The sequence below is a fragment of the Camelina sativa genome, chromosome 4 (genome assembly GCF_030686135.1).
Source record: "Camelina sativa cultivar CO46 ecotype springtype chromosome 4, ASM3068613v1".
Taxonomy (NCBI): domain Eukaryota; kingdom Viridiplantae; phylum Streptophyta; class Magnoliopsida; order Brassicales; family Brassicaceae; genus Camelina; species Camelina sativa.
Window position 1 is genome coordinate 28,979,602 of NC_141883.1, and position 23,560 is coordinate 29,003,161.

General features: G+C 35.0%; 3 protein-coding genes and 1 long non-coding RNA gene across 5 annotated transcripts; 2 read left to right on the top strand and 2 right to left on the bottom strand.

The window, feature by feature from the left end:
- Positions 1-68: 68 nt before the first annotated feature.
- LOC104782439 (delta-1-pyrroline-5-carboxylate synthase A) lies at positions 69-5,949 on the bottom strand. Of its 2 annotated transcripts, XM_010507366.3 has the most exons (20): positions 5,005-5,949; positions 4,478-4,549; positions 4,205-4,308; positions 3,871-3,973; positions 3,594-3,755; positions 3,200-3,477; positions 2,899-3,049; positions 2,637-2,801; positions 2,444-2,521; positions 2,237-2,326; positions 2,071-2,157; positions 1,880-1,966; positions 1,696-1,792; positions 1,508-1,611; positions 1,331-1,406; positions 1,055-1,205; positions 889-957; positions 738-804; positions 575-645; positions 69-472 (listed from the first exon to the last, which is right to left on the bottom strand). In XM_010507366.3, exons 1-20 carry the CDS (start codon positions 5,062-5,064, stop codon positions 391-393), a joined length of 2,154 nt encoding a protein of 717 aa, XP_010505668.1. In that variant the 5' UTR covers positions 5,065-5,949; the 3' UTR covers positions 69-390. The 2 variants fall into 2 exon arrangements, with proteins under 2 accessions (XP_010505668.1, XP_087367871.1); XM_087511745.1 differs by lacking the exon at positions 4,205-4,308 and having other exon boundaries at positions 5,005-5,524.
- Positions 5,950-14,173: 8,224 nt separating this feature from the next.
- LOC109132718 (uncharacterized) lies at positions 14,174-15,301 on the top strand. The gene is made up of 2 exons (XR_015597604.1): positions 14,174-14,712; positions 14,828-15,301. It is a non-coding gene; the product is annotated as an uncharacterized LOC109132718 (long non-coding RNA).
- Positions 14,252-17,521, bottom strand: LOC104782440 (uncharacterized). The gene is made up of 6 exons (XM_010507369.3): positions 17,290-17,521; positions 16,785-16,842; positions 16,591-16,671; positions 16,194-16,359; positions 14,860-15,133; positions 14,252-14,635 (listed from the first exon to the last, which is right to left on the bottom strand). The coding sequence occupies exons 1-6, from the start codon at positions 17,341-17,343 to the stop codon at positions 14,441-14,443; spliced, it is 828 nt and encodes a 275-aa protein (XP_010505671.2). The 5' UTR covers positions 17,344-17,521; the 3' UTR covers positions 14,252-14,440.
- LOC104782441 (E3 ubiquitin-protein ligase HOS1) lies at positions 17,351-23,347 on the top strand. The gene is made up of 10 exons (XM_010507371.3): positions 17,351-18,048; positions 18,637-19,027; positions 19,357-19,491; positions 19,573-19,748; positions 20,034-20,435; positions 20,536-20,694; positions 20,849-21,340; positions 21,683-21,820; positions 22,052-22,698; positions 22,918-23,347. The coding sequence occupies exons 1-10, from the start codon at positions 17,959-17,961 to the stop codon at positions 23,096-23,098; spliced, it is 2,811 nt and encodes a 936-aa protein (XP_010505673.2). The 5' UTR covers positions 17,351-17,958; the 3' UTR covers positions 23,099-23,347.
- The last annotated feature ends 213 nt before the right edge of the window (positions 23,348-23,560 follow it).

Genomic DNA, 23,560 nt, shown 5'->3' on the forward strand with positions numbered 1-23,560 from the left:
TGTGATTCACAATGCAATTCGTAGATAAAGGAAACTCAAATCCAAAATATATTCATTCATAGATAAAGGAAACGAAAGTAGTAGAATCTTGATAAATATCAGAAAAGGTGTAGGTAGCTTACAATGAGAAGAAGAGAAGCTAATAAAATGTTCTTCATCTTACTTATGAGCAAGACCAAGTGGTAAAATGGATCTTATTTTTGGTGCAATCCTAAACCCTAAATCAAAACCACTACATAAGCGAGGGTTTCAATAATAAGTAGTAGTAATAATAATAATAATCATAGGATATGATACTAATCAGAGAGGAAACAAAAAGCCCATCCTCCTCTGTGTCTCTCCTCAAGTCTCAAACCAAACACACACACACAAACACTCGAACTCTTCTTTTTAGGCTTGGATGGGAATGTCCTGATGGGTGTAAACAATTCCATTGTCTCCGTCCACAACTTGTCCTTTTCCTCTCATTATCCTGCAACCATTTCACCATTAAAATTCAACTGAAGCTAAGAAAAGAAGCTCATTGTGGGGGATAAATTGACATAACATTTGTGATTCGTAAGTAAGATTGTACCATCTTGTTGTAAGTAATCCTTCCACCCCAACTGGACCACGAGCATGGATCCTGCCTGTACTTACTCCCACCTGTAAATCACAATAGATACTCTTCATCACTCACGCTTCCTCTCTTTAATTTGTTTTTGATATGTAGGCTTATGTGTATGTCTCTGACTTACCTCAGCACCAAGTCCAAATCGAAAACCATCTGAGAATCTTGTGCTTGCATTGTGAAAAACAGCAGCACTGTTCGAGGACACACATCTTACCGTCAGTTACCAAGAAAAAACAAAGACAGATATGAAGCAAGTTCATGATCCAGTAATTTACCTGTCCACTTGGCGAAGGAATAGCTCTGCAACTTCGGGATCCTCGGTCACAATGCAGTCTGTGTGTGCACTGTTCAACAACATACAAGACAAGACAAAGAGTGAACCTTTCCACTAACAGATGCAAATATTTACAAAAATCAACGTCTGTTATGTCGAGTTTATACCTGCCATGTCGGTGAATGTGATCTATAGCAGCATAAACGTCTTCTACAACTTCAACAGTGCAAGCCTTGGAACAGTATTCATGGTTGAACGTCCTTGCTTCTGGTATGTTCAGTATTGCACTTGCCTTTGGTCCACCATACAAAGTGACTCCTGCAGTATAATGCAAGTTTTCATGAAATGACCACTCAACTTCTATAATATAATAGCTACATATATCTATGTCATCGTGACTGATGGTACTAAGAGGAAGCATAAATGGTCCAATGATGATTTACCATTGCTCTGCAGAGCAAAAATAAGCTCATTGAGCACTGCATTCTGCTCTAGATCCTTATGCACAAGAAGGGTTTCCTGCAAAAATGAGGGAAAGAGAAGATGATGAAATGAGTCAGATGAACTTAAAAACCCCACTGCATTACTGAAATCTCATGGAAGGTAAAAAAATCTTTTACCATCGCATTACAGGCTGCTGGATAGTCTAACTTTGCATCAGAGACTATGCGCTTTGCCATATCCGTATCACAAGACTTGTCGACATACACATGACAGATTCCATCTGCAAGGACACAACAAAGCCACCGTTACTCTCTTATACAATCCAAGTAAATAATTCTATGGAAACTCAAACTTGAAACCGTACCAGCATGACCAAGCACAGGGATTTTTGTAGTGTTTTTAATCTGAGTAACAAGGTTGTTGCTACCTCTTGGGATCACAAGATCAATAACATCATCAAGCTGTAGCACAAATTCAAATGGTGAGTTCCAGTATAACAAAAGATATAAAGACTTGTTGTAGCTTCCTGTTTGTAAATCTGTGTTTACCTTGAGCAAATCAGGAATCTCTTCTCTTGAAGTCACAAGTCCAATTAATTTACCCCCGACAGTCTTTGGAATTGCATCAGTGATCACCTAGACATTTACCATGAAATTTAAAGAGTTAAAAGAGCTTTGAGGAAGCCATATAATGATAAATCTGGATACTAATCCAAGCTATGAAATCTGAGGCCTTGTACCTTGTGTAAGATAGCATTTGATCGCCGAGCCTCCTTTCCACCCTTCAATAAGAGACCATTTCCACTCCGGATGGCAAGTGAAGCTATCTGTTTGGTTTGTGGATAAAGCACAAGCTTTAGCAAATTCACATATTAAGAAGGGAAAGGAATTTGACACTAAACATACCTGTACAAGTGCATCAGGTCGAGATTCAAAAACAATCAGAAGTACGCCTAATGGAGATGAGGTCTTCTCTAAGACCAGACCATCAGCCACCTGTAAAAGGAATTCCCACAAAGAACAAAAAGCATAAACAACTATTATATGTTGACTAGGAGGGATACTCATATCCCTTATTAACTCCTAAAATGATAACAGTTGTCCTCTGATCACCTCTGTTTTCTTCAAAACACGGCCAATTGGATCTTCCATTTCAGCTAGCTTACGAACTGAAACTGCAAGGCTTGAGATCTACCAAGCACAAGATAAAGAAACATTATAAACAAATGGCTCATAACGAGAAGTAAATTGTTTATGGCATAGCAACAATAAGCAAATATATATCATGCCATGAATACTGTTTTACCTTCCCAGGGGTCATAACTAAGCGAGCCACCAACGATTCTTCCAACCCAGCCTCTTGTGCTGCAGCTACATCTAACTCATTCTCAGCTTTGATTGTTGTTTCATTTGCTTCAAGAGCATCAGCAATATCAAGCAGAATTTTTTTCCTATCTTCTGAAGATAGGGCCTGTAGCAAATTGCAAAGACAATTAAGTATGAGCAAGATAGATTTTTGACATTACCAATATAAAAGAAAGCCATGAAAATAGAAGCTCTAACATTACCTGAAGCTTTCTAGAACTCTCCCTTGCCGCAACAGCCATGTCACGTGCACTAGAATCTGTGATCGGAGCCCATAAACGAGCATCTTGATGGAATAAGGTTCCAACACGCAGTCCTCTGAGGACTTTGTCTATGTTCTCAGCTGAATACCCACTTCAAAAGCAAGAAAATATATCAGTTACCCATCTAACAAAATATCATTAAGCTTATTGCTTAAATGAACATATATTGTGGTATTCAGAGGACATTAGATTTTTCATATGAAAGGTCAGAAACTAAAATCGAGCTCGGAAGTTCCCTCACCTGGTTATGATGACAGGAATCCCAGCATAAGCTGCATTCACTGCAGCTTTGACTTTTGCGGTCATACCTCCTCTCCCTAATCTTGATTTGTCGCCAAATGTAATCTCGTCTTGATGCTTTTCTTTAACAAAGGTGTGGATCAACTTTGAGTTAGGATCACTTGGAGGGCCGGTGTAAAGACCTTCAACATCACTCAGGAGAATCAGAAGATCAGCTTTCAGTTCCAGCGCCAGTAGAGCAGCTAAGCTGTCGTTGTCCCAGAAAATACCAGAAGAGTCCTGCATATATAAGGTGAAATGAAGCTTAACATTAGACAACGAGATTCAAAGACGTCGGCCAGCTGATAATTAGAATTTCATGTCACAAGGGAGAATAAGATAGTCAACAAACAAACCTGATATGGGGCTCTTCGGGTGCTAATAGCATCATTCTCATTGAAAATAGGAATAACCCTCAAATCTAGCATAGACTTGACAGTCTCATTAAGTTGCTTCCTGAATTCCTTGTCTCTAAAACTACTGTCATTCACCAGAAGCTGAGCAGCGGTCACATCCAGCTGGCCAAAGAAAACAAACAGCATCAATCTCTGGATATTTTTACACAAGAATCTACAAGAAGACAACTCATCTAATAACCAATTTCAAGAAGAAAAAAAGGGAGGGAAAAATCACCTGGTCGAACATAGTCTCATAATAAGACATAAGACTGCTTTGTCCAACACCAGCACAAGCCTTCCCATCAAGTTCAGTCTGAGGCTTCTGAAGATCCGCAAAGCTGAAAAAAAACCATTAAGAAAACCAAACTCATCAGCAAACCAAAAAAAAAAAAAACTTTTAGATATAAAAAAGAACACAAAAACACATGTCACTGTTACAGCATAAACATAAGCCAAAATGGTCCATCCATCCATCCTTCTCTTTTTTTTTTTTTTGTTTCCAATTTACAAACGTTATTAAGGGAAAGGGATTTAATGATAAAGATTAGCCATATAATTAATGCATAAACCTGCTATTGACTAATTGTCGATATCGAAGCCTTTGACGGCCAAGGCCAACCGCACCAGATGACACCAATATCACTTCAAATCCATCCGAGTTTAATTCCGCAAGCTGACATTTATAGATATATATATATATATTTTTTAACAAAAATTAAAGGTGCTCACATGAATCATTCACATGTCTTTCGTGAAAAATATAACCTTTTTTTTTATATATAACAATTTTGTTATTATAATCAAAAAAGCAGATTTACTAAAAAAAATTGGTAATCACCTACCTGTTCACAGAGTGCTCCTAAGCGACCAAGAGCCAATCTTCCACCTTTTCCAGTCACAACTGCGGTCCCAACCTTTTTTTATTTTTACATAACAACAAAAAAAAAAAAGAATCCAAATTTAGTCACCAAAAAAAATTCCTACGAATATTCTGATTTATTCAGTCGTCTCTAATGACACACATGCAAATTAAGATTCATATGAGACGTTTTTTTAAAATCAGATTCACGAAAGCATTACAATAACCAAAGAGTTTAGATGCACTTCAAATTAATATAGTAATATTTCTTTCACATTACCACTGATGAAAAACACCATAAAAGTGAAATTAAACACACTTATACCAATCTAAATCCAACGACGAACACTAACACAGATCAGAGTAACGCCGAGAAATAATAATTAAAAACAATACACAAAAACTGGATTAAATAAAAACGCATTCAATCAAACACACAGAATCTGAAAATACGAACGTATCGGACATAAATATACACAGAGAGGGAGAAGGAGAGAGAGAGAGAGGTACCTTAACGACGATACGCTTGACGTCTCTGGCAAAAGCACGTGAACGATCTAACTCCTCCATTGCCCCCGTCTCGCCTACCAAAACCACCACAACACACAGAGAAAGAGAGAGAGAAGAACGAACGGGTTAACTGAGTAGTGTGACCACCGCGTTTTTTCTGATTAAAAATATCTGGTGAGGGAAAGGTGGAGATCACCAAGGAAGAGATGAAGGGGTTTATAAACACCAACAACGCCCAGAGATGAAGGCTCGCCTACAAACCAAGAGCCGCCACGTGTGCCAGTAAGGGCATATCTGGTATTTTATATGCTGACAGATGAAGTGGCGCGTGTTCGTTGGTTCCGCGTATGGTAAGGATATTAGGGTGCGGTGTAGGTGATTGATGCTTAAGGGTGGTGGGGGTATTTTGGGAAATATATAAAAATCGGCGGCTGAGGAAGCGCCGTGGACACAACAAAAAGGCAAAACGGAGATAGATGGGAGAAGAAGAGCTGAATTGGACAAGTTAAAATCGGACAGCAATGCAGTTTTTCTAAAGATGACGTGATTAAAAGATACTACATATCACAATTTCTATGTTTACGCGGCGCCACAACACTCTTTTTTAAATCATTATTGGAGTCTAATGTTTTTATACTATGTAATTGTGTTGTGTGACATATACATTAGAGTGCAATGATTAACACTAGTATAATGTATCATCATCATCATCATGATTCTGAGATTATAACGTGTATCAACGTTTCTTTAATTTCTCTTAAACCTAATTTAGAAAACAGATTTATATATAGTCTTGTTAAGAAAAGAAAAACAAAAAATCTACACTTATTTGCTATCGGATTTCTCAAATTTAGATAGATTGTAAAACTTCCCAATTCACATACGAAATATCTTTTGTTCCTATAGACAATCACCAATTTTAAAGATGTTAACATTTTTAACATCACATGTTTTGTTTTCTGAATACTATTAAAAACGCTCATAATCATAGCTAGTTTGTTTGCCAAAAAAAAAAAAAAAAAAATCATAGTTTATATATTCTTTAAGATGATTAAAACGTTTTTACTTTATATTTGTATTTTAGTTATGATATTGTATCCAACCAGATGGAGAATATATTAAACAAGTAACTGATACGTTAAAAAACAAAATACAGAAAACAAAAAAAATAACATTAAAACACACACAGATTTTTTAAAAATTATTATACAAGTCCATAAGTCCAGCTTGCTAAGTCGTCTGAAAACTCATATTGACTAGTGACTACAGACGAACATACAAACATTTTTTTCGGTATGGATCGGCGCAAACAAACTACTAATATAAGCTTCGATGAAGTCGAAGAGTTCTTATGACTTGAAAGAAAACTACTCATTATATTGTTGAGTGGGTAAGTAGTAAATGAACTTTTGTCTATACGTATGTTGTTTGTCTTCCCGAACAAGACCGGTTTAAAGAGTTGTTTTGCTTTTGTTTGCAACACTACAACACTCGTTGTATAGTTGAGTACTTTGAGTGTATAAAAATGATCAACTTCTTTTTGTATTAACAAAGTTTGATGTTACAATCCATTTTAAATCGACTTATGAACTATAGGGTTGATTAGTTAACATAGATTTCTGTATTATAAATTTATAATCATGCTGAATAAAATATATAGTAATGATTCGAGGATTTCTCATTATTAAATATTAGACAGTTTTATGTAAAAAAAAGTTCGGAGATGTTAAAGTTTAATTTGATTCAATATAGTATAAGGGAAGCTATAATGTATTCTTTGAATAGATCATATAAAAAGAGTGGGTGATTGATTTTTTAAAAAAACTTAGAGTAGAGATCTAGTTTTTCAACAAGACGAGGCGATGCTTTCCCTCATAATTCAGATATTTTATTAATGATGTTTGGATATATATTTCATCCTTTCTTAGTTTCTCCTCAAGTTTTCAGACTTTCAGTTGTTAGAAAGGGAATGTGATTTACTTTGGTTACGTATAGTTATCATTTTAAAAAAAAAGATAAATTAGTGGCCAATCCAATTTCTATAGACTAATATATATGATAATCTCTGTGCCAACCTCGAGATTCTCATAATATAGATTAATAATGGCCAATCTAGTTTCTTTATTCAAACATCATTCAGTTCATTGGCCCTTTTAAGAAGCCAGAGATACCATTAATGATGATATGATATATTCAGAATTTAAAATAGGAAACGATTTTTATATTTTGTAGTGTTATAAAAAATCATAACTGGACAAAAATCAAACATACATAACAGTTGTACTCACACCTGATGGGCTACAAAAAAAAAAATTGCTTAGTAAAAAACATGCAAATTTGCGATCAAATTTCTGACATTGACATGAGCAAATATATATATACATATGCTCTATTGGTATGTAACTTTTGAGTAACACACTAACACTGCTGACTGCTCCCAAGAGTCGTTTAGGTGATTCAGTCACCTTTTTTTTTTTTTTTGTTGTTGTGTGCAAACAAGATGATTCAGTCACTTCAAAAAGTTAGTTTAAGGTTCTTAGTTGCAGTGGCGATATATAGTCTATTTTCTCGGATTTTTTTTAATTAGATTGTTTCGTGTTTCTTTCTTGTCCAAAAACATTATCTTTATAAGAAGTTACCAAACTATATTTTACTTGGAATCATGATCGATGTCGGGTGCCATAACTAATCTAACTCAATAATATCAAGAAATCAAGGCACTATTGCTTCTTGTGACTATTTTTACCGATTCCCTTAGCTTTTATATAAGTCCGCTTGAAGCTCTCAAATATCGTTTAGAAACTATCAGAGGCTTCCAAAATCATTGGAATTTCCATAAGATAGATCATGTTGCTTCTCGAAGTTGTACGTCGCTTTTTGATGCTGCATGTCGTGTTTTGAAGTTGTTGATCAGAGCTTTCTTGAAACGATGGACCAAATTATTCCAATATGTTAGATATATATATATATATATATATATATATGTAATCAGTATTAATCATACATCGACTTTGAACAGTACTGGTGGTCTGAGATAGTTCAACAGAAAGAGTATTAATTTTTTATGCATAAGAGTCTTCTAATTTAGACACCTTTTTTTTAATCAAAAAATAATTAGAGACGATTTTCGAAAAAAAAAAAAAAAAAGAAGAAGAGCAAAGCCAATTGTGATAAACGTAAACGCAATATGAATGGTGCATGAGATTTGGTCAAAGCAATTATTCCAAGTTCCAACACCTATCTTACCGACTTCAGTTTCCGTTTTCATCCATCTCTAATTTTTACACTTTTCGGAGCAATATGAAACAAATATATAAAATAAGTAAATAACCTAATGTAATTTTTCAGGTCTACACCAAACACAAAGTACTGTACAAAATTATACTACTTGTAATTACTAGTAATTAGTAGAAGGAGGGCACGTGGTTTGATGCGATTAGGGTCTTAGATGTCTGATTGTCTCTGTTGGAATCATTGGTCCTCTGTGCATGTGCCCATTTTTTTTTCCTTTTTTCTTTTAAGCCTTTTGGCCCACGAACTCCAATCTTTAGTCAAATAATAGGCACTTGTTTGTTTTCTTCTGTGATTTTATTCTTGTTATTTAAACTAATTATCACATTCGTAACCAACGACATATCGTAGTCAGGGACTCAGGGATTGTTTAATATAGACATTCATTTTTAGACTCAAGTATGCATGTAGCCACGCAGCAGCAGCACATGCGTGTATTTTACATATTATATTTAAAGAAAGATGCGATTTTGATAGGAAGGTATATAAAAACGATAATGGTGTAGGTAGTAAGTGACAAATACATTTTATGTTGGAGGATTGTGATTCGTGAATGCATGCTATTTGTTAGAATTGGTAGGTTATATATATATATATGTGATTCCCAAAAAAAACCCGTTAAGTACTGCATTCAGCCATTCACAAATTTGTTGAATAAAAAAGCCTTTTGCGTATTTTTTTTGTTTACTTTTTTTCTGCCAAGATTTTTTTTTTCTTTTACGTGGACAAACAAGTTTAAAATGGTCGAAAATGGAACTTTTATTTCGTAGCATTTTAGGTAAATGATAAGAAGTGATGTTTATGTCTAAACTACCTTTTCTTGCTTGCATGATAGTTCTCCACGTGTTTTTTTAAATCTATAAATAATAGTATGAATAGATTGAAATGGAGTCCGATGAAACGATGACGTTGATACGAAAGAAGCTCAAAGATAATTAGTGGACCATTAGTTTTTTACGACTCATACCAAACATTGATAATATATGTGTAATACATTACATACATATATATATATATATAACGTCATACTTGAACATGACGTTTATAGATAGTGAACGCATGACGCCTGGAATAATTTATGGATCATGTTAAAATTTTAAATATAGACCACAAAATGTTTTATTTCTTTTAAGTGGAATTAAAATTTAATACCATTTCAAACTGTTGGAAGGTCATGGGCAAGTCTATAAAGCGTTCTCGTTATTCTTGTTTTGAAATCGAAAAAAAAAACTAAAGCGTTTGTTTGATGTGTTAATTTATAAATTAAAATATATATATATATTTCGAATGCTTCAGGCCTTCAGCCGTAAATATATTCAAATTGAATATATTTCAAAATTGAATAAGTCTCGACTTTTATAATAACCAAAAAAAAAAAGAATCAGGATTTATTTCGAATGCTTCAGGCCTTCAGCCGTACATGGTTAATTAAAACGACGATGCTTAAATGGTAGAAATTTTTTGTTAATTTTATCACTGAATGATATCCATATTTTGGTAATGGATATTCGCGTAAGTTTAGAAAACCTCTAAAAGGATACTTTTTAAAAAGGAATTAAGTTAGGAGATATATATGATTATATCTATCAATTCTTGACAAGAATAAATGGCTACAAAGTTTTTGTGTGTACAATCCAATATTTCGATTTGACCTCTACGGATTTAAGTCACGAGACAAAGAAAAAAGCTTGCAAAACTAGGACACGTATTTAGCTGGGGCACATGTGAAGAACTAGGACATGGACCTTTAGATATACGAATACAGGTTCCAAAATTCAAGACTCAATGGAGTCAGAGAGACTCCCGATACTACAAGAAAACTTACATTTAGCAAAACAGAATTTGTGACAGAAATATACGATAAAAATACGATTTTGAGAGTTAGTTAAAATGGCACGAAAACTCTTGTTTGAAAAAGTTGTTAGTGTAAGCCAGGATATTAGTCAGGATTAGTCAAAATTAAAGTCAAAACAAAACAACAGTTTTTATGAATAATGATAGTAGTAACTTCAAAAAAAATATATATATCGGTGACATGTGTGCTACATTATTAAAGTCTATATATAGTAGAAAGATTATGTGTAACTAAATCGTTTCATATAATTATGCTTCAAATGATAACAGGTCAATTTTGTCTTACATAATCTCTTATAAACAAAAGCCAAATAAATTTATTGTTTATTTATTAAAAAAAAGTCTAAAAAAAAGTTTAAAAAATGGGTCCTAATTAAACACTTGTCAATTATTCATATACTCTTCCAAGTTTCTGTTACATCACTCCCAGATTTTAGCGTATGATCAGATAATGCTTCTAACCAACGGTTTTCCCACACAAGTAGTCGCATATATTATACTACTATATACATATCAATCTACGGATATACCATAATATTAAAGACATATATATTTCAAGAAACTAAAGAGATAATAAAGGAACCGTCGAAACTCACAAGACAATGAAAATAAAATTTGTGGACACGAGATTCCCAAAAAAAAAAAAAAGATGTTTACAAGTCAAATACATATCACTATATATACAAGTAAAACTAATAATATTCCATAAATTAATATTGTACAAAAAACAGTTGATTTTGAATTATTCAATTTTGAGTTAAATGATTAATCTAAGAATAGATTTTCCGAAGTAGTATATTAGAATCTTAAGCAAACATGGCGCCATGTTACCCGAATAACACAGAAATAAACCTTAATAAATGATGACGTTTTTGTGTTTGTATCTGCCTCATTAGCAAAAGAAGTTAGACTTTGCGAGCGTACTATTCAATACTTGAACGTTAAAACGTTGTGCTGTTATCATTAATAAACTCTGTCACTCTGATAATTACAACGAGTCAACTGGTAACGAAACTTAAGAACATACAAATAAATAAGAATTAGAAATATGAATAAAAACTATATAAGTGCTGATTGCACTCTGCCTATGGTTTTTTTCTTACAAGTTTAAAGAGTTAAACAAAGATATGTGTTTATGGGTATTACTGGCCAAAATGAGAACACGTTATATATTTTGCAGCGTTGTTATAGACTTGTAGATAAACAGATAAGATTTTTCACTCGACCAACAAAAATGTAGAAGAATAGGATAAGGTGGAGTATATATATTATGTATTACTCAGCCCCATCTTAAAAAAAATTTCGTCCCTAGGCATACAATTTTTTAGGACCCTTATCAACATAATTTTTTTTTTCTTTTTTTCTGGTCCCCATTACCTTAATGTTTTTTGCAAAAAAATCTTTTGTCCCCTGGCCATTGCCTCTCCCGCCGTAAGTATGAGCCGGGGCTGGTATTACTATACATAAACATGCTACACTTGGAAAGTTGTTATTGGTGCACCTTCATTAATCATTAGATATATTTGCGTCCAATGTAAAGCCGTCACGAGTCACGAGCGTCCAAAAACTTTAGTGCAATCACGTTCGAAGAGACTTGTAGTATTTGTTATTTCCCAAAAACAAGTAATTTATCGTTTCAAAATCATCTCAAAAAATTTTTTTTGGTAAAAGGTCAAAAGAAGATGAATGAATAGTTGAATAATTTGAATATCTATTTATAAAATCTGTAAAAAATTTAGAAGTTCTAAAGGATTTGGTGCATTAAGTGGCTTTTTGACGTCGGTATGTAAGCAATAAGCAAACTAAACTTGTGCGAGGACAAAAAAAGTTTGTGGAAAACTTTATTTTACAGTTTTGTTTGATGTGTGTATAAACGATCATGCTGGCAAAACCAAAAAAAAAAGTGTCTCACCTTTCTTTTGATTATTAATTTTCCTACGGTCACCTTATCTTTGTCGACAAATTTGGATTTTTTTATGAACATCTTTACGGATAAAAAAAGAAACAACGTGTGTTAATACTATTATCTTCCACAAAAACAAAAATGGAAGAGAACAATTTGACGAAACTACATCGAGCACAAAAATAAATATTATAGAATCCAATTTTTTTGAGATGACAATCCCATTTATTTTTCTTACGTTTGTTACATTTTTTTTAGGTTACATGAATTCATAAGATAAACAAAAAACTAGAGAAATGCTTAGGATTTACTGCCTATTTACGAAAGATTAAATATGAGTTTGGCCGACATTTATTTCTTTTTGGTTATAACCACACAAATCACGAGTTTCTCTCCATTACTCTCGTATTAAAAGTATATATGTGGTGATTAGACGCAGATAGAGGAAGAAAAAGTTATACAGGAATCACCATCATATGTAGACTCGGAATATATAATTAGTAAAACTAAATCATTTGTTTGTAAGACTGAGATAGAGACAGTGATTGCTATTGGGGAGGATCGGGTCGTTCATAGAATTGATATTGTTCTTTTTCTACATATTTTATATATTCCTTTTTTAAGAAAATATTATTATTTTGGTTCTGGGAGGGGTGAGCTGGATCAGAAACTTAAATGAATTATTGAAGTAATTTTAGTTTGGGATGCCATAACCAGCAAGTAACTCTCAAGATAAAACAAAACTTGTAAAGTGTATAAAGAGGATTAATAAGTTTTATTAGTTATTGATTTAATATAATTAAACACGATGGACGGTTGATTAAGACGAAGAAGTAGAGTCATAATCCAACACTAATACTGATTCATTTCTTGAAGAGTCACTGTTGCCTTGCCTTGCTAAAAAAAAAAAAAAAGTGGATTACAAATCATGCATCTACGTTAGTGTTAGGTACTAATTATGCTAATTTTCTGAAGATGCTGAGATATTTGCATCTATCACATATCTTTACAATTTGTTTTTGTTATTGTTTTTTTGGTCAGCATATTTACAAATTAATTATTAAATAAAAAATGGATATACGAATATACCATATTTTGCGACTATATACGACATTAAAAACCACTTAGGTAGAAAGATACACGTTAAGATCTTTCGTTAAAACAAAGGACTTGTAGTAACCAGAGTTTCGAATCTTTTGGGTTATATTAACAATTACATTTCAATACTACCGAAAAATTCGAACGTACTGTCTCGTAACAGTGAGTAACTATAATATTATTGTTACTTACAACACATTTTTTTCTTCAAAGATTTCGTTGGAGAATATTGGATTTGTGCTTCTTGAATCAAGAAGAATCAAGAATCTGTTTTTTTTGGGGGTAGGATCTTAAATCAAGAATATTTCTTCGGCACTAGCTATTTGTGAGTTGAATACTTTTAAGGCCATGAATGTTTTACAAGTTTTTAAGTAGTTTTTGAATTCTAGTTTCTAGTTTTTAGATTTTAGATTTTGGTTTATGGTTTTTAGATTTTATGTTAAAAATTTATTAAAAAAAGAAAAATAGAAAAAAGAATTCAAGTCACGCTTAAAAATGAAAAACTAGTAAAACATAGATTTTGGTTTTTCTTTGAAAATTACCAAAAACCAACAAAATCTGGATTCCCTAATTTTTAGGAAATCCAATTTTTGCAAAATCTTGATTGACTTTAAAATAGATTTTTGAAAAATCTAAAACCAAAAACACTTTTAAAATCTACTACGCACGTTTCATTAACAACAACACTGAGGTTTTTTATAAGAAAAGTAAAAAACATGGAGACATTGGTTTGACTGACTTTTTACCATAAAATCTTGTAGTAATTACGGGGTTGAGTGAAATAAAGACACTTTCACAGGTTTTTTTTTTTGGACATACACTTTCACAGGTTTATCTTTTCATTTTAGACACGACTTCACAGGTTATCTAATGTGACCTTTTGGCTTTACTCTTTCACACTTCACATGCTCTCTGTACCATGATATTAAACAAAACCATAACGACAAATGCATTCGTCTCTCTCTTCAGTCCCTTCACTTTTCAGTGTACAAAAGAGTAAATTGCAATAACTCTTGCGAATTTTCTTCCTTTTTTTGATATTTTTACTACTCCATCCATAAGCAAAGATGTGATAATAAACAAACAAAAAGAACACAATCGTTACAAGCAAAAGCAACCATCAAACTAAGCCAGTTAAAAACGAATCCATGATTCAGTGTATTTGTTCCTTCTTTTTTTTACTTTGGGGGTTTCATTATCTGGTTCTGGTGATGACATTCTTTGTTCTACTACAGCACATCAAAATCTTAAGGTTTTTACATATTTGTTTTTTGTTGGTTGTCGCGGAGATTAAGGAAAGAACCAGACCTTGATGAAGATTGAAAGAACCATTTGCAGACCAAATGCTGCACACATTACAACCGTGATATCATTGTTCGTCTCAAGGTAAGACTGTAGATTCAGGGCAACAAAGGACGATGATGCGCCGCCAGCTAAGAGTATAATCACCCATCTCAGAAACTCTACTGGAATAAGCAATGGAAGCTGCAAAATAATATCCTGAGTAATTAGACTTAAACATCGAGTTCGAGAGTACAAAATATAGGCGCTGTGTTACGATTGTAAGTTGATTTTACGTACATGGTCACAGAAAGTTAAGTTACCAAACCATTTGTACATCAAGTATATGCATCTTACCTTTGATGTTACTGATACTCAATTGATTAATTTTAACAGCAAAAGAGGTGGAAGTTACTGAATATACTTACCGAGATTGGAATGAAAATGAAGAGAGAGTATCCCCAGAGGCACCAGAATCTCAGAAGATCAGCTTTGGACCCCATATACCGAAGGGAGAAATAAAATCCCAGAGGCACAATTATTGCATAGCCATAGATTACAGATGCTGCCAAATTCATATAGTTCACATCAAAGATCCACGGCGCATCACTTTGGGTTCGTTTCTTCACAAGATATGTGGCACAATTTCCGAGCGAAGCAAGCACAAACACAAGCGTAGTGCAGATCCAGACAAGTCCATACCTAACAGAGAGACGAGATGCAAACACGAGTCATTAATCTACAAACATTTGTGAAGCTTTTAGCCAATCTTTAGAGGATAACATTTTTGCTATTTGAATATATGCACGTGTTAATTTGATGCTTGTCCAAGAGAAAATGAGGATTTTTCTAATCTATCGCTTGAAGTAACACATGAGTAAATGCATCCTATTAATTTACAAAGCAATAATCTACTTAATTTAATGGGGGTAGCTTGCTATTTTCTGATTCCTGAGAATCAACGATAATGACAACACAAAGGGGGCATAAATTTAGTGTTTGCTCAATCAGGCCTGTCTTCAACTGCCTCGAAGCCTGATCAGACAAATCCTATTTTCAGATCTTAGGTTTCCTAATCAAGACAATGACATTACATCAACCTTACCGCAATCTGATGGAGACTATATTACAGACTATGAAAATAGCTAGAAGTCTAAAATTAATGTGAGGCAATGTTTTAACTAGCTATAGTTACCAGATAGCATATGGAAACTGATCTAGGTACAGGCTAAAGTCTACAATATATCAGCTCCGGAGGAATATTCAAGCAGCAAAACTATAGTTAAGAAAAAAGAAAACTAAACAAGCAAAATGAAAAGAGTGAAGCAGGAAGATCTTTCACGCTAAAGATCCAGTTCTTTCCTTCATTACATTCCTGGTTTTAAAATCTGACACTACAGTTTTAATCATCAAATATCAATAGCTCTATTGGCAATCTCTACTCCAGTAAACTACTTATCTAACACTTGCACCGGAAACAGTAAAGATCAAACACCTTCATCTGATTTATCGCAGCTGGAATGTGCTTTCGGAAAGTTGCAGTATACAACACTTAAAATGGTAATAAATTAACAGCCTGAGATCTCAATAGGAGTTGCGAAATACAAACCTAGACACCACTTAAAATGGTAACATGGTAACAAAGGAGCAGAAGATAACACTTAAAATGGTAACAAAGGAGCAGTGGACTGATTAAAGAAATCTCGCAACTCCAGTGCAATCACCAAGAAGTGTCAGAGGAAAAATGCATTAAAAGACTTACAAATCAGGGTTTGCATCAATCTTGTTGAAAAAATCTCCGCTAGTGGGATACAACGAGCTCATCAATCTGTTCAAAACAACGTCTGTGTCTACATCGAAGTACTGAGTATATGAGTAGACGTTAAAGAAGCCCTTCCAGTTGTTTGATGGCTGTTGTTCAGGTCCTTCTACAGGTGTAGATAAAATGAAGTAAATTATTGACATGAACAAGCACTATTTTTAATTATCATACTGTTATGTAACGTATATCCTCAACACAATGAACAGTTCAAAGTTAGAACCACCATATGTTGTCTACATAACAAGTTCTTATGACTTACTAAATAAATGGTGACTACTGAGTACTGACAAATATATGTCCTAAGAAAAAAGCCAAAAAGGAGTATTTTTTTTTATACCTGTTGGGCTCTCAAGAGTTTGATAACCCTTTGAATTGTTCCCTAGATTTGGTGGAAATATCTGCATGTTTGCAGAAGGGCCTACAATATTGCAAACACACAAGCAACAACACTCAAAAGTCTTTCACTACCGGAAAAAAAAAAGCATTTGCACAAGATAATACAAGCAGCAAGTCAGCAAAAACCAAACATACCTTCATTAACGCTTGCTATAGGTACATTTGTGCTTCTCTTGTCGTCGCCGATCACAGCCTTAACAAATAAAGGAAGTAAGAAAATAACATAGGGATAGTGAGTACATTCAATCGAAACATTAATCAAAGCGGAGTTTAGTCCCAAATGAAGCTATCATGCAAGCATCTAAACTCCGTTTTTGGTATCTCATTAAACTAAGAAACTGTACTCAAGAACCCTTTTACAGATATAGAAAGCCAGTAACGCAACTAAGCAAATAGTGGATTGTTCTATAAGTGTGAGGCATCATAATGGAGCGAGGAAACAAAAAAAGAAAGAAAAAAAAAATCTGATTTTTTTCTTTTTCACAATTCTGCTTCTTAATGACGATTCTAAAAACTGGAATTTTGTAACACTTGAGCCAGAACACCAAACACAAAGAAAAAAAAATGGATGAGATGCATCAAAAAGCTCACAAAGGATAACTCAATCGAAGCAATGGATGTTTTTTTTAACAAGACTTACAGGAACTGAACCAAGCAAATGACTCGTCTGTAGATTAGCGAACGACTCATCCATCGAATCCAAACAAAAGAGAAAAACAGAATACAAAAAAACAAAGCTTAGAAGAGAGGTTCTTCTAATCTCTCATTAAAAAATCGATAAGATCGGAGAAAGAAAAAAAAAGATCGTCCCTTTCTCTTAATTTGTAAGGTTTCTGGGTTTTTTTTTTTTCTTGCTTCTTCTTCTCTCCTCCTCCGTCCGTCCGTCGTCGTCGTACGTGGAAGCAATTGGGAAAGGAAGAAACACGAGAGAAAGAGAGACCGACCAATCCACGTGCTTTTTTAGAAAGTAGGGTACACGCGCCGCTCACTTTTTTACACGTGTTTGTCGCCACTGGGCCTTATTCAATCACAAGATCCACAAGAAAGAAGACTTTCAAAAAAAGGCCCATATTTAAAACTTGACCCGAATTGAAATTATCCGACCCGTCGGAGGAGCGTCGCGAGGATTATTCACTACTCTTAACAGTTCTTTGTCTTCCCTCCCGAGAAAAGCTTAATGGAGCCCTAGACTGACTGGTTTTATCACTTCGCCAACAACACTATAGCTCTTTTCACCAACCACGCTTACTCTCTCTTCTAGCTCCGTTTTTTTTTTTTTTTTTTATATCTGTTTCTTTCACCGGAGAAGATGGATACGAGACAAATCAATGGTTCTGCCACCGCCGCGAGATCGATATCTCTTCTTAAGCAGCCTGATTACAGTAGCAAGCCTGTTCAGGTTTCTTCCGCTTGATACTCTTTTTTTTTTCCGTATTCACTGGAATTGTTTAGCTCAGGTGTTAAAGAAATCTCTAGGGTGCTTTGCTTTTTTTTGCCTTTTCATCTTCAAGTTAAGTGGGTTTTTGCAGAGCTTGTGTTAAAATTACGGATTTATTGTATGATTACGCTGTTTGTGGGTTTTGTGAATCGTTTATAGCCCTTGGATATAGTTGTCTAGAGGCATTGTTGGTTTCTGAATGTAGTATCTAACACTATGGAAGCATTTTGAATCTCTTTGGTTTTAGAAATTGTGACTATTTTGTGGTAGCTACCATTTTTTTTTTTGTTGTTAAAATCAACATAGGATTTTAAAGCATTGGCAGCACTTTCATGTTGATCAGTTGCTTCTTGTGTTTTAGGGTAATTTTTTGGGATCTAATTTCTGTTAGTTAAGGCAGTCATCTTAGTCTTATTTCAGTTGAAAAATGAAGATGATTACTGGGTTGGCCTGGTGGATACGTAGTTGCAGGTCGATGTTTATATATTTAGTCATGAAAGTTGAACTGAAGGTTTGCTCTACTATAAGTTAATTTCTTGTTTGTTACAGGAGGCGTTGAAACATTTGGCATGTATCAACCTCAGAGAATTGTGTAATGAGGCGAAGATTGAGCGATGTCGTGCAACTAGAGATTTGGCAAGCTGTGGACGGTTTGTGAACTATGTGTTGAACCCTTGTGGGCATGCTTCCTTGTGCACAGAGTGTTGTCAGAGGTGTGATGTTTGTCCAATCTGTAGAAGCCCATTACCAAAAACTGGAGATAAGCTTCGGCTTCGTCTCTATTATGAATGTGTTGAAGCTGGTCTAATTTCCCGAACCAATGAAGAGGCGTCAGAGGATTCGGATGAGGATGGACATCAATTGACAGCTGATGTTCTTCGCCTTTATTCTCTGTTTGATGTTGCCATGAACAACAATCTAATATCGGTGGTTTGCCATTGTATCCATCAGTTGCATTTATGCTCGCTGTCAGATATTTGCATTTAGTCTTTAGTTTCCTGTTTGATATTCCAAGAATCTCGTATAGATTTCTATGCATGTGTTGTCTCATTTACAGCTGTGACCACAAATCTCATTATGAAAAGGCATGTTCAATTAGAAACTGTGTTTATATGGGGAATCTTGTACTGATAGGTTCATGTAGTTTTAGGTAGTTCTTGTTTCCTGCCCCTCACTGATGAGCAAAATGTGCATAGTTTTTTTGTCGGTCTCTAAGAGTTATTTTATGTTCGATATATACTTGACATCTCCTTGACAGAAAATGAATAGATATCACCAATGTTTGTATGGATGAGACAGCTGTATCTAGTGACCCGGTCATTGCTTTCTTGCTGGATGAAGTTGTTGTCAAAGATTGGGTCAAACGTACATTCCGGAGCATCTTAGCTGAGCTTCAAGAAATCTGTATCCTTTGAGATGTTTTGTTTCTTAAACCATTATATGTGTGCCCCTTGGGGTCTGTCTATCTTTAATATTGGTTCTCAGATACTCTTGAAACAAAAGAGATGCAAGCGTGGTTAGATAAACTACTAAAGTGTTCGAAACAGGTGGCTGGCATATGTAGTGTGCTTGAAGTTATGGAATCAGCTTTTAAGGGTTCCGTTTCACCTCAACTTCAAGATGTGCAGAAACTTAGGGAGAACATTGGTAAAACAAAGCAGGTCAGCTAAGATATTATTCCGTTTATATCCAAACAACTTTGCAAAAGTATGCTTGAATAACTCTCTTTACTTTCCAAGAACAATCTGTTGTACATTGAAGTCTCCTATGTGCATTGTGCTTATGTCATTAGCATATTAGTGAATGGGTATATTTTAAACTTATCTTTATATGACATGCTAAAAGATATCCAGGGATAAACCGTATATCTTCTGATCAGAGAGTGTTTAACTATATCAGCTCTAGCTTGTGGTGTGCTTACACTATTGTTTTTTGTTATATTTCAGCATCTGGACATAATGGTTTGGTGCATAAGACACGGATTTCTGGATGATGTGAAGTCTCGATATTCTAATTTCACGTCGTGGAATGCCCTCGTACTTGAAAGAAAATCAAATGCAATTAAGCGTGCATGGCCTGATGCTGTAGACCAGTCTTCAGATTGCAATGTACAGGGTGCTTCCCTCTTTATTGAGGATGCTTTAGAAAATCTTGAGAGAGAGCCAGAGTACGGTCAGGAAATAGGGGCAGACCTAGAAATTGGATGTTTACAGAAGGATAAGAGATCATTTCTTAGATCTAAAATAGAGGGAACGTCAGGGTCTTATCCATTTGAGAATCTTAGAACTGCTGCTGACATACTCTTTTTACATGGCGGTTCAGATTTGGTTGTTGCGAAGCAAGCAATTGTATCCTTTTGTCATCGCCTATGTTTCACAATTCACATTACATTGCACTAACCCTTCCCTCGCTTTTTATTCTTCGCTGGTTTCCTTAACCAGGAGATAGTTTCTTTATTACCTGTTTGATCGGCATTGGACTACCCCTGAAAAATATTGGAAGCACATTATAGATGATTTTGCTGCTACCTTTGGCATAACCAGGCATTCATTGCTGGAGTCTTTTGTATTTTATCTCCTCGATGATCACTCAGAGGAGGCACTCCAGGTACCTTTTGGCATTACCAGGGAAAACATATGGAAATATGTATTCTTGTGCATGTTTGATCGCCGGAATATACGTATGATAAACTATACATTGTGACAAACACCATATATTTATAAATTGGTGTAGCTTACAAACTTTCCAAATTATATTTCAGGAAGCTTGTAGGATTCTTCCTGAAATATGTGGTCCAGAAACCTACCCCAAGGTTGCGCAAGTCCTGTTGGAGAGGGAAAACCCTGAAACAGCTCTTATGGTCTTGCGTTGGTCTGGTCGTGACGGCGTATCAGAATTGGTTTCAATTGGTGAAGCTGTTACTGCTATTCGTGTGAGAGTGGAATGTGGTCTTCTGAGTGAAGCATTCACATACCAAAGGACACTCTGCTTGAAAGTAAAGGAAAATAAATTGAAAAATGGAGCTGTGATTCATGTGTCCGATGATCCAGACAGCTGGAGTTGGACAGAATGGATGGAGATACTAGTCAACGAATTCTGCTGTCTTTCTATTAGGAGAAACTTGGTTGATCGAATCATTGAGTTACCATGGAACCCAAATGAGGAGAAATATCTGCACAGATGCTTATTAGATTCTGCAACTGATGACCCGTCATCAGCTGTGGGTAGTCTTTTGGTTGTCTTTTATCTTCAGGTTAGTAACTTCACTTGAACAACTTGGGCTGAGAATGGTTTGTCTGCACTAGAGTAGCTTTGAAAATAGTCAAATAAATTTAATTAGGGATCTCAATGGTGACTCTACAATTAGCTCATCCTACTAGATATTGGTATATTTTCATGTATTTTCTGTCTAGACTTTAAAAATCTTTTATAATTTGAGCTTGATGTTGAGAGTAATGAACAAGCATTAAGTTATTTGAACAACCAGACAATCAGTATCACTATAAGCTCTGCTTATTCTCTGAAGAATTCGTATATTATTGGGTATTTTGGTCTTTCTTTGACTGGACATTACTGGTTGTTCACATTGCTGCAGCGCTACCGCTACATCCAGGCATACCAAGTCGATCTTAAGCTCCAGAAAATTGAGGAGGGTTTTTTATCCGACATTCGAATTGGGGAAGAAGTTATGTTCAGAATGCAATCGCAGAGTCGTTGGAGAAAAGAGTTAGTTGTAAGTATTGCAGCCACCTTTCCATGTACAAGTGGATCCTTCCACTTTTCCTTTTAAAAGCTACATCCTCATATTTCCGCCTTCTTGCATAGTGCTTAGTAGCCTCTTGATACTTGCAGGATTGTCAAATATTTCTGAATCTTGAATGTTCTAGGTGTGTGCAATATTACTTGATATTGGCTATTCAACTTGACATTTATACCCTCCTCTGTCTCTGTTGCTCTGAAACAGGATAGATCCATAGATATACTTCCAGTAATTCAGCAGCAGCAAGTTAGATCTGGACAATTTTCTGAGATGGAAGATACCTCTGATAGTGCTTCTGAGGGAGCAAAAAACTCTAATCTTGCTGATGCAACTGAGATGATTACTTCTTCAGTTCCCGTTTCTAATAATTCTGTATTTCTCCAGCGGGCTAACAATGCCGACACTAGAGAGCCAGTGGCTAATAATGGTAGTCCATTTCAACCCGGTCATTTGATAGGTAACGCTTCCCTTGATATCTCCCATGGAAGGTTATTTACAAGCGCAAATAGAGGACAAAAGAGTGAAGTTAGAAGCACAACTAAGGCACTGAAATTTGGTGAAGTGTCAACTCCGTTCAAAGATCTGAACAGAGCGCGTGGTAACAGCCAGCTTAAAGGAAAAAGGACTGAAGAAACCTCTCCAGAGACAAATGTTGATAGATTCATGGAGAATAATATGAGCTCTCCTTATCTCCGCCGAGTCACAGCTAACAATCCTGTAACAGTGAAACCTAGCAGCAACCATCTCAATGGATCTGCACAGAAACCGGAATCAACCTTTTTTGGCACAAGGATGCAACCGGACAGAGATAACTTTAATGATTTGGATGATCCAATGGACATGTCATCAAGGTACATTTCCTTTCTTCTTTATAGCCTAGCCTTTTTTTCCTTATGCTTCAATCATGCCATTAAAGTAGTGGACACTGGTATTGTGTGGTATAAAACACTTGTTGCCGTTTGGTTTAAAAATAAAGTCCTGAGGAATTTCCGGTTTGGTTCTTTCGTCCACAGCTTCTAATCTTTATACTGGATTAGCTACATATCAATTGAGTGTATCATGAATTGCAGCTTCAAAGACAACAACAATGTCGTGGCCACGGAGAGCAGAAATAACAGTGGCGGATTGAGGTGGCGGTCAGATGAAACAAGTGAGGAGGAAGATGAACCGAACTTGGGCATGGAACCGATGACTAATTTTGGTTCCATGCAGGTTAAGGGAAGGAGGAGACGTAGATTCGCTGCAAGATGAAATGAAACAAACACTCGAAAAGATCATTAGCAATTGTGTTAAGCATCACAGAGAGCAAGTTGTGTAAAGAGGGAGAGATAGGTACAGTGAGCTTCGTTCTCCTGATTATTTTTTTTGTGCCTGGGAAAAGATATGATTTTTGAATTTCGTGTTTCACTGTTTTTCTTGTTTAGTTTACATTTCTAGACATTTTTTCTCGGATATCATTTTAATGAGCAGAAGAAATTAATGATGAGTATGTTTAAAATTTTACGTTGGTGCAGTTGCATGGTGTATATTTTTTTTTTGTCCCTCACGTCTTTATTGTTGATCGATTTGACTTTTTAAAAATATTTAGCAAAACGTTTTCGTCCAAGTTTCCCGATATTAAACAAAAACCTAAACCCCCTGAACCCTCTTTCTCTGTTTCTGCCTTCGATCTGGATTCAAAATTCATAATCTCATATTGGGTTTTTGTTGTGC

What these genes read in the sequence shown, in the direction of transcription:
- LOC104782439 (XM_010507366.3), bottom strand. Translation starts at nt 5,064, where the DNA reads ATGGAGGAGTTAGATCGTTCACGTGCTTTTGCCAGAGACGTCAAGCGT. An exon ending in TCAAGCGTATCGTCGTTAAG is followed by an intron (nt 4,550 to 5,004) that starts GTACCTCTCTCT and finishes AAATAAAAAAAG; the next exon opens with GTTGGGACCGCAGTTGTGAC. An exon ending in AGATTCCTGATTTGCTCAAG is followed by an intron (nt 1,793 to 1,879) that starts GTAAACACAGAT and finishes TTTGTGCTACAG; the next exon opens with CTTGATGATGTTATTGATCT.
- LOC104782440 (XM_010507369.3), bottom strand. Translation starts at nt 17,343, where the DNA reads ATGGATGAGTCGTTCGCTAATCTACAGACGAGTCATTTGCTTGGTTCA. An exon ending in TATAGCAAGCGTTAATGAAG is followed by an intron (nt 16,672 to 16,784) that starts GTATGTTTGGTT and finishes GCAATATTGTAG; the next exon opens with GCCCTTCTGCAAACATGCAG. An exon ending in TCATTTTCATTCCAATCTCG is followed by an intron (nt 14,636 to 14,859) that starts GTAAGTATATTC and finishes ATTATTTTGCAG; the next exon opens with CTTCCATTGCTTATTCCAGT.
- LOC104782441 (XM_010507371.3), top strand. Translation starts at nt 17,959, where the DNA reads ATGGATACGAGACAAATCAATGGTTCTGCCACCGCCGCGAGATCGATA. An exon ending in ACATTGGTAAAACAAAGCAG is followed by an intron (nt 19,749 to 20,033) that starts GTCAGCTAAGAT and finishes GTTATATTTCAG; the next exon opens with CATCTGGACATAATGGTTTG. An exon ending in ACTCAGAGGAGGCACTCCAG is followed by an intron (nt 20,695 to 20,848) that starts GTACCTTTTGGC and finishes ATTATATTTCAG; the next exon opens with GAAGCTTGTAGGATTCTTCC.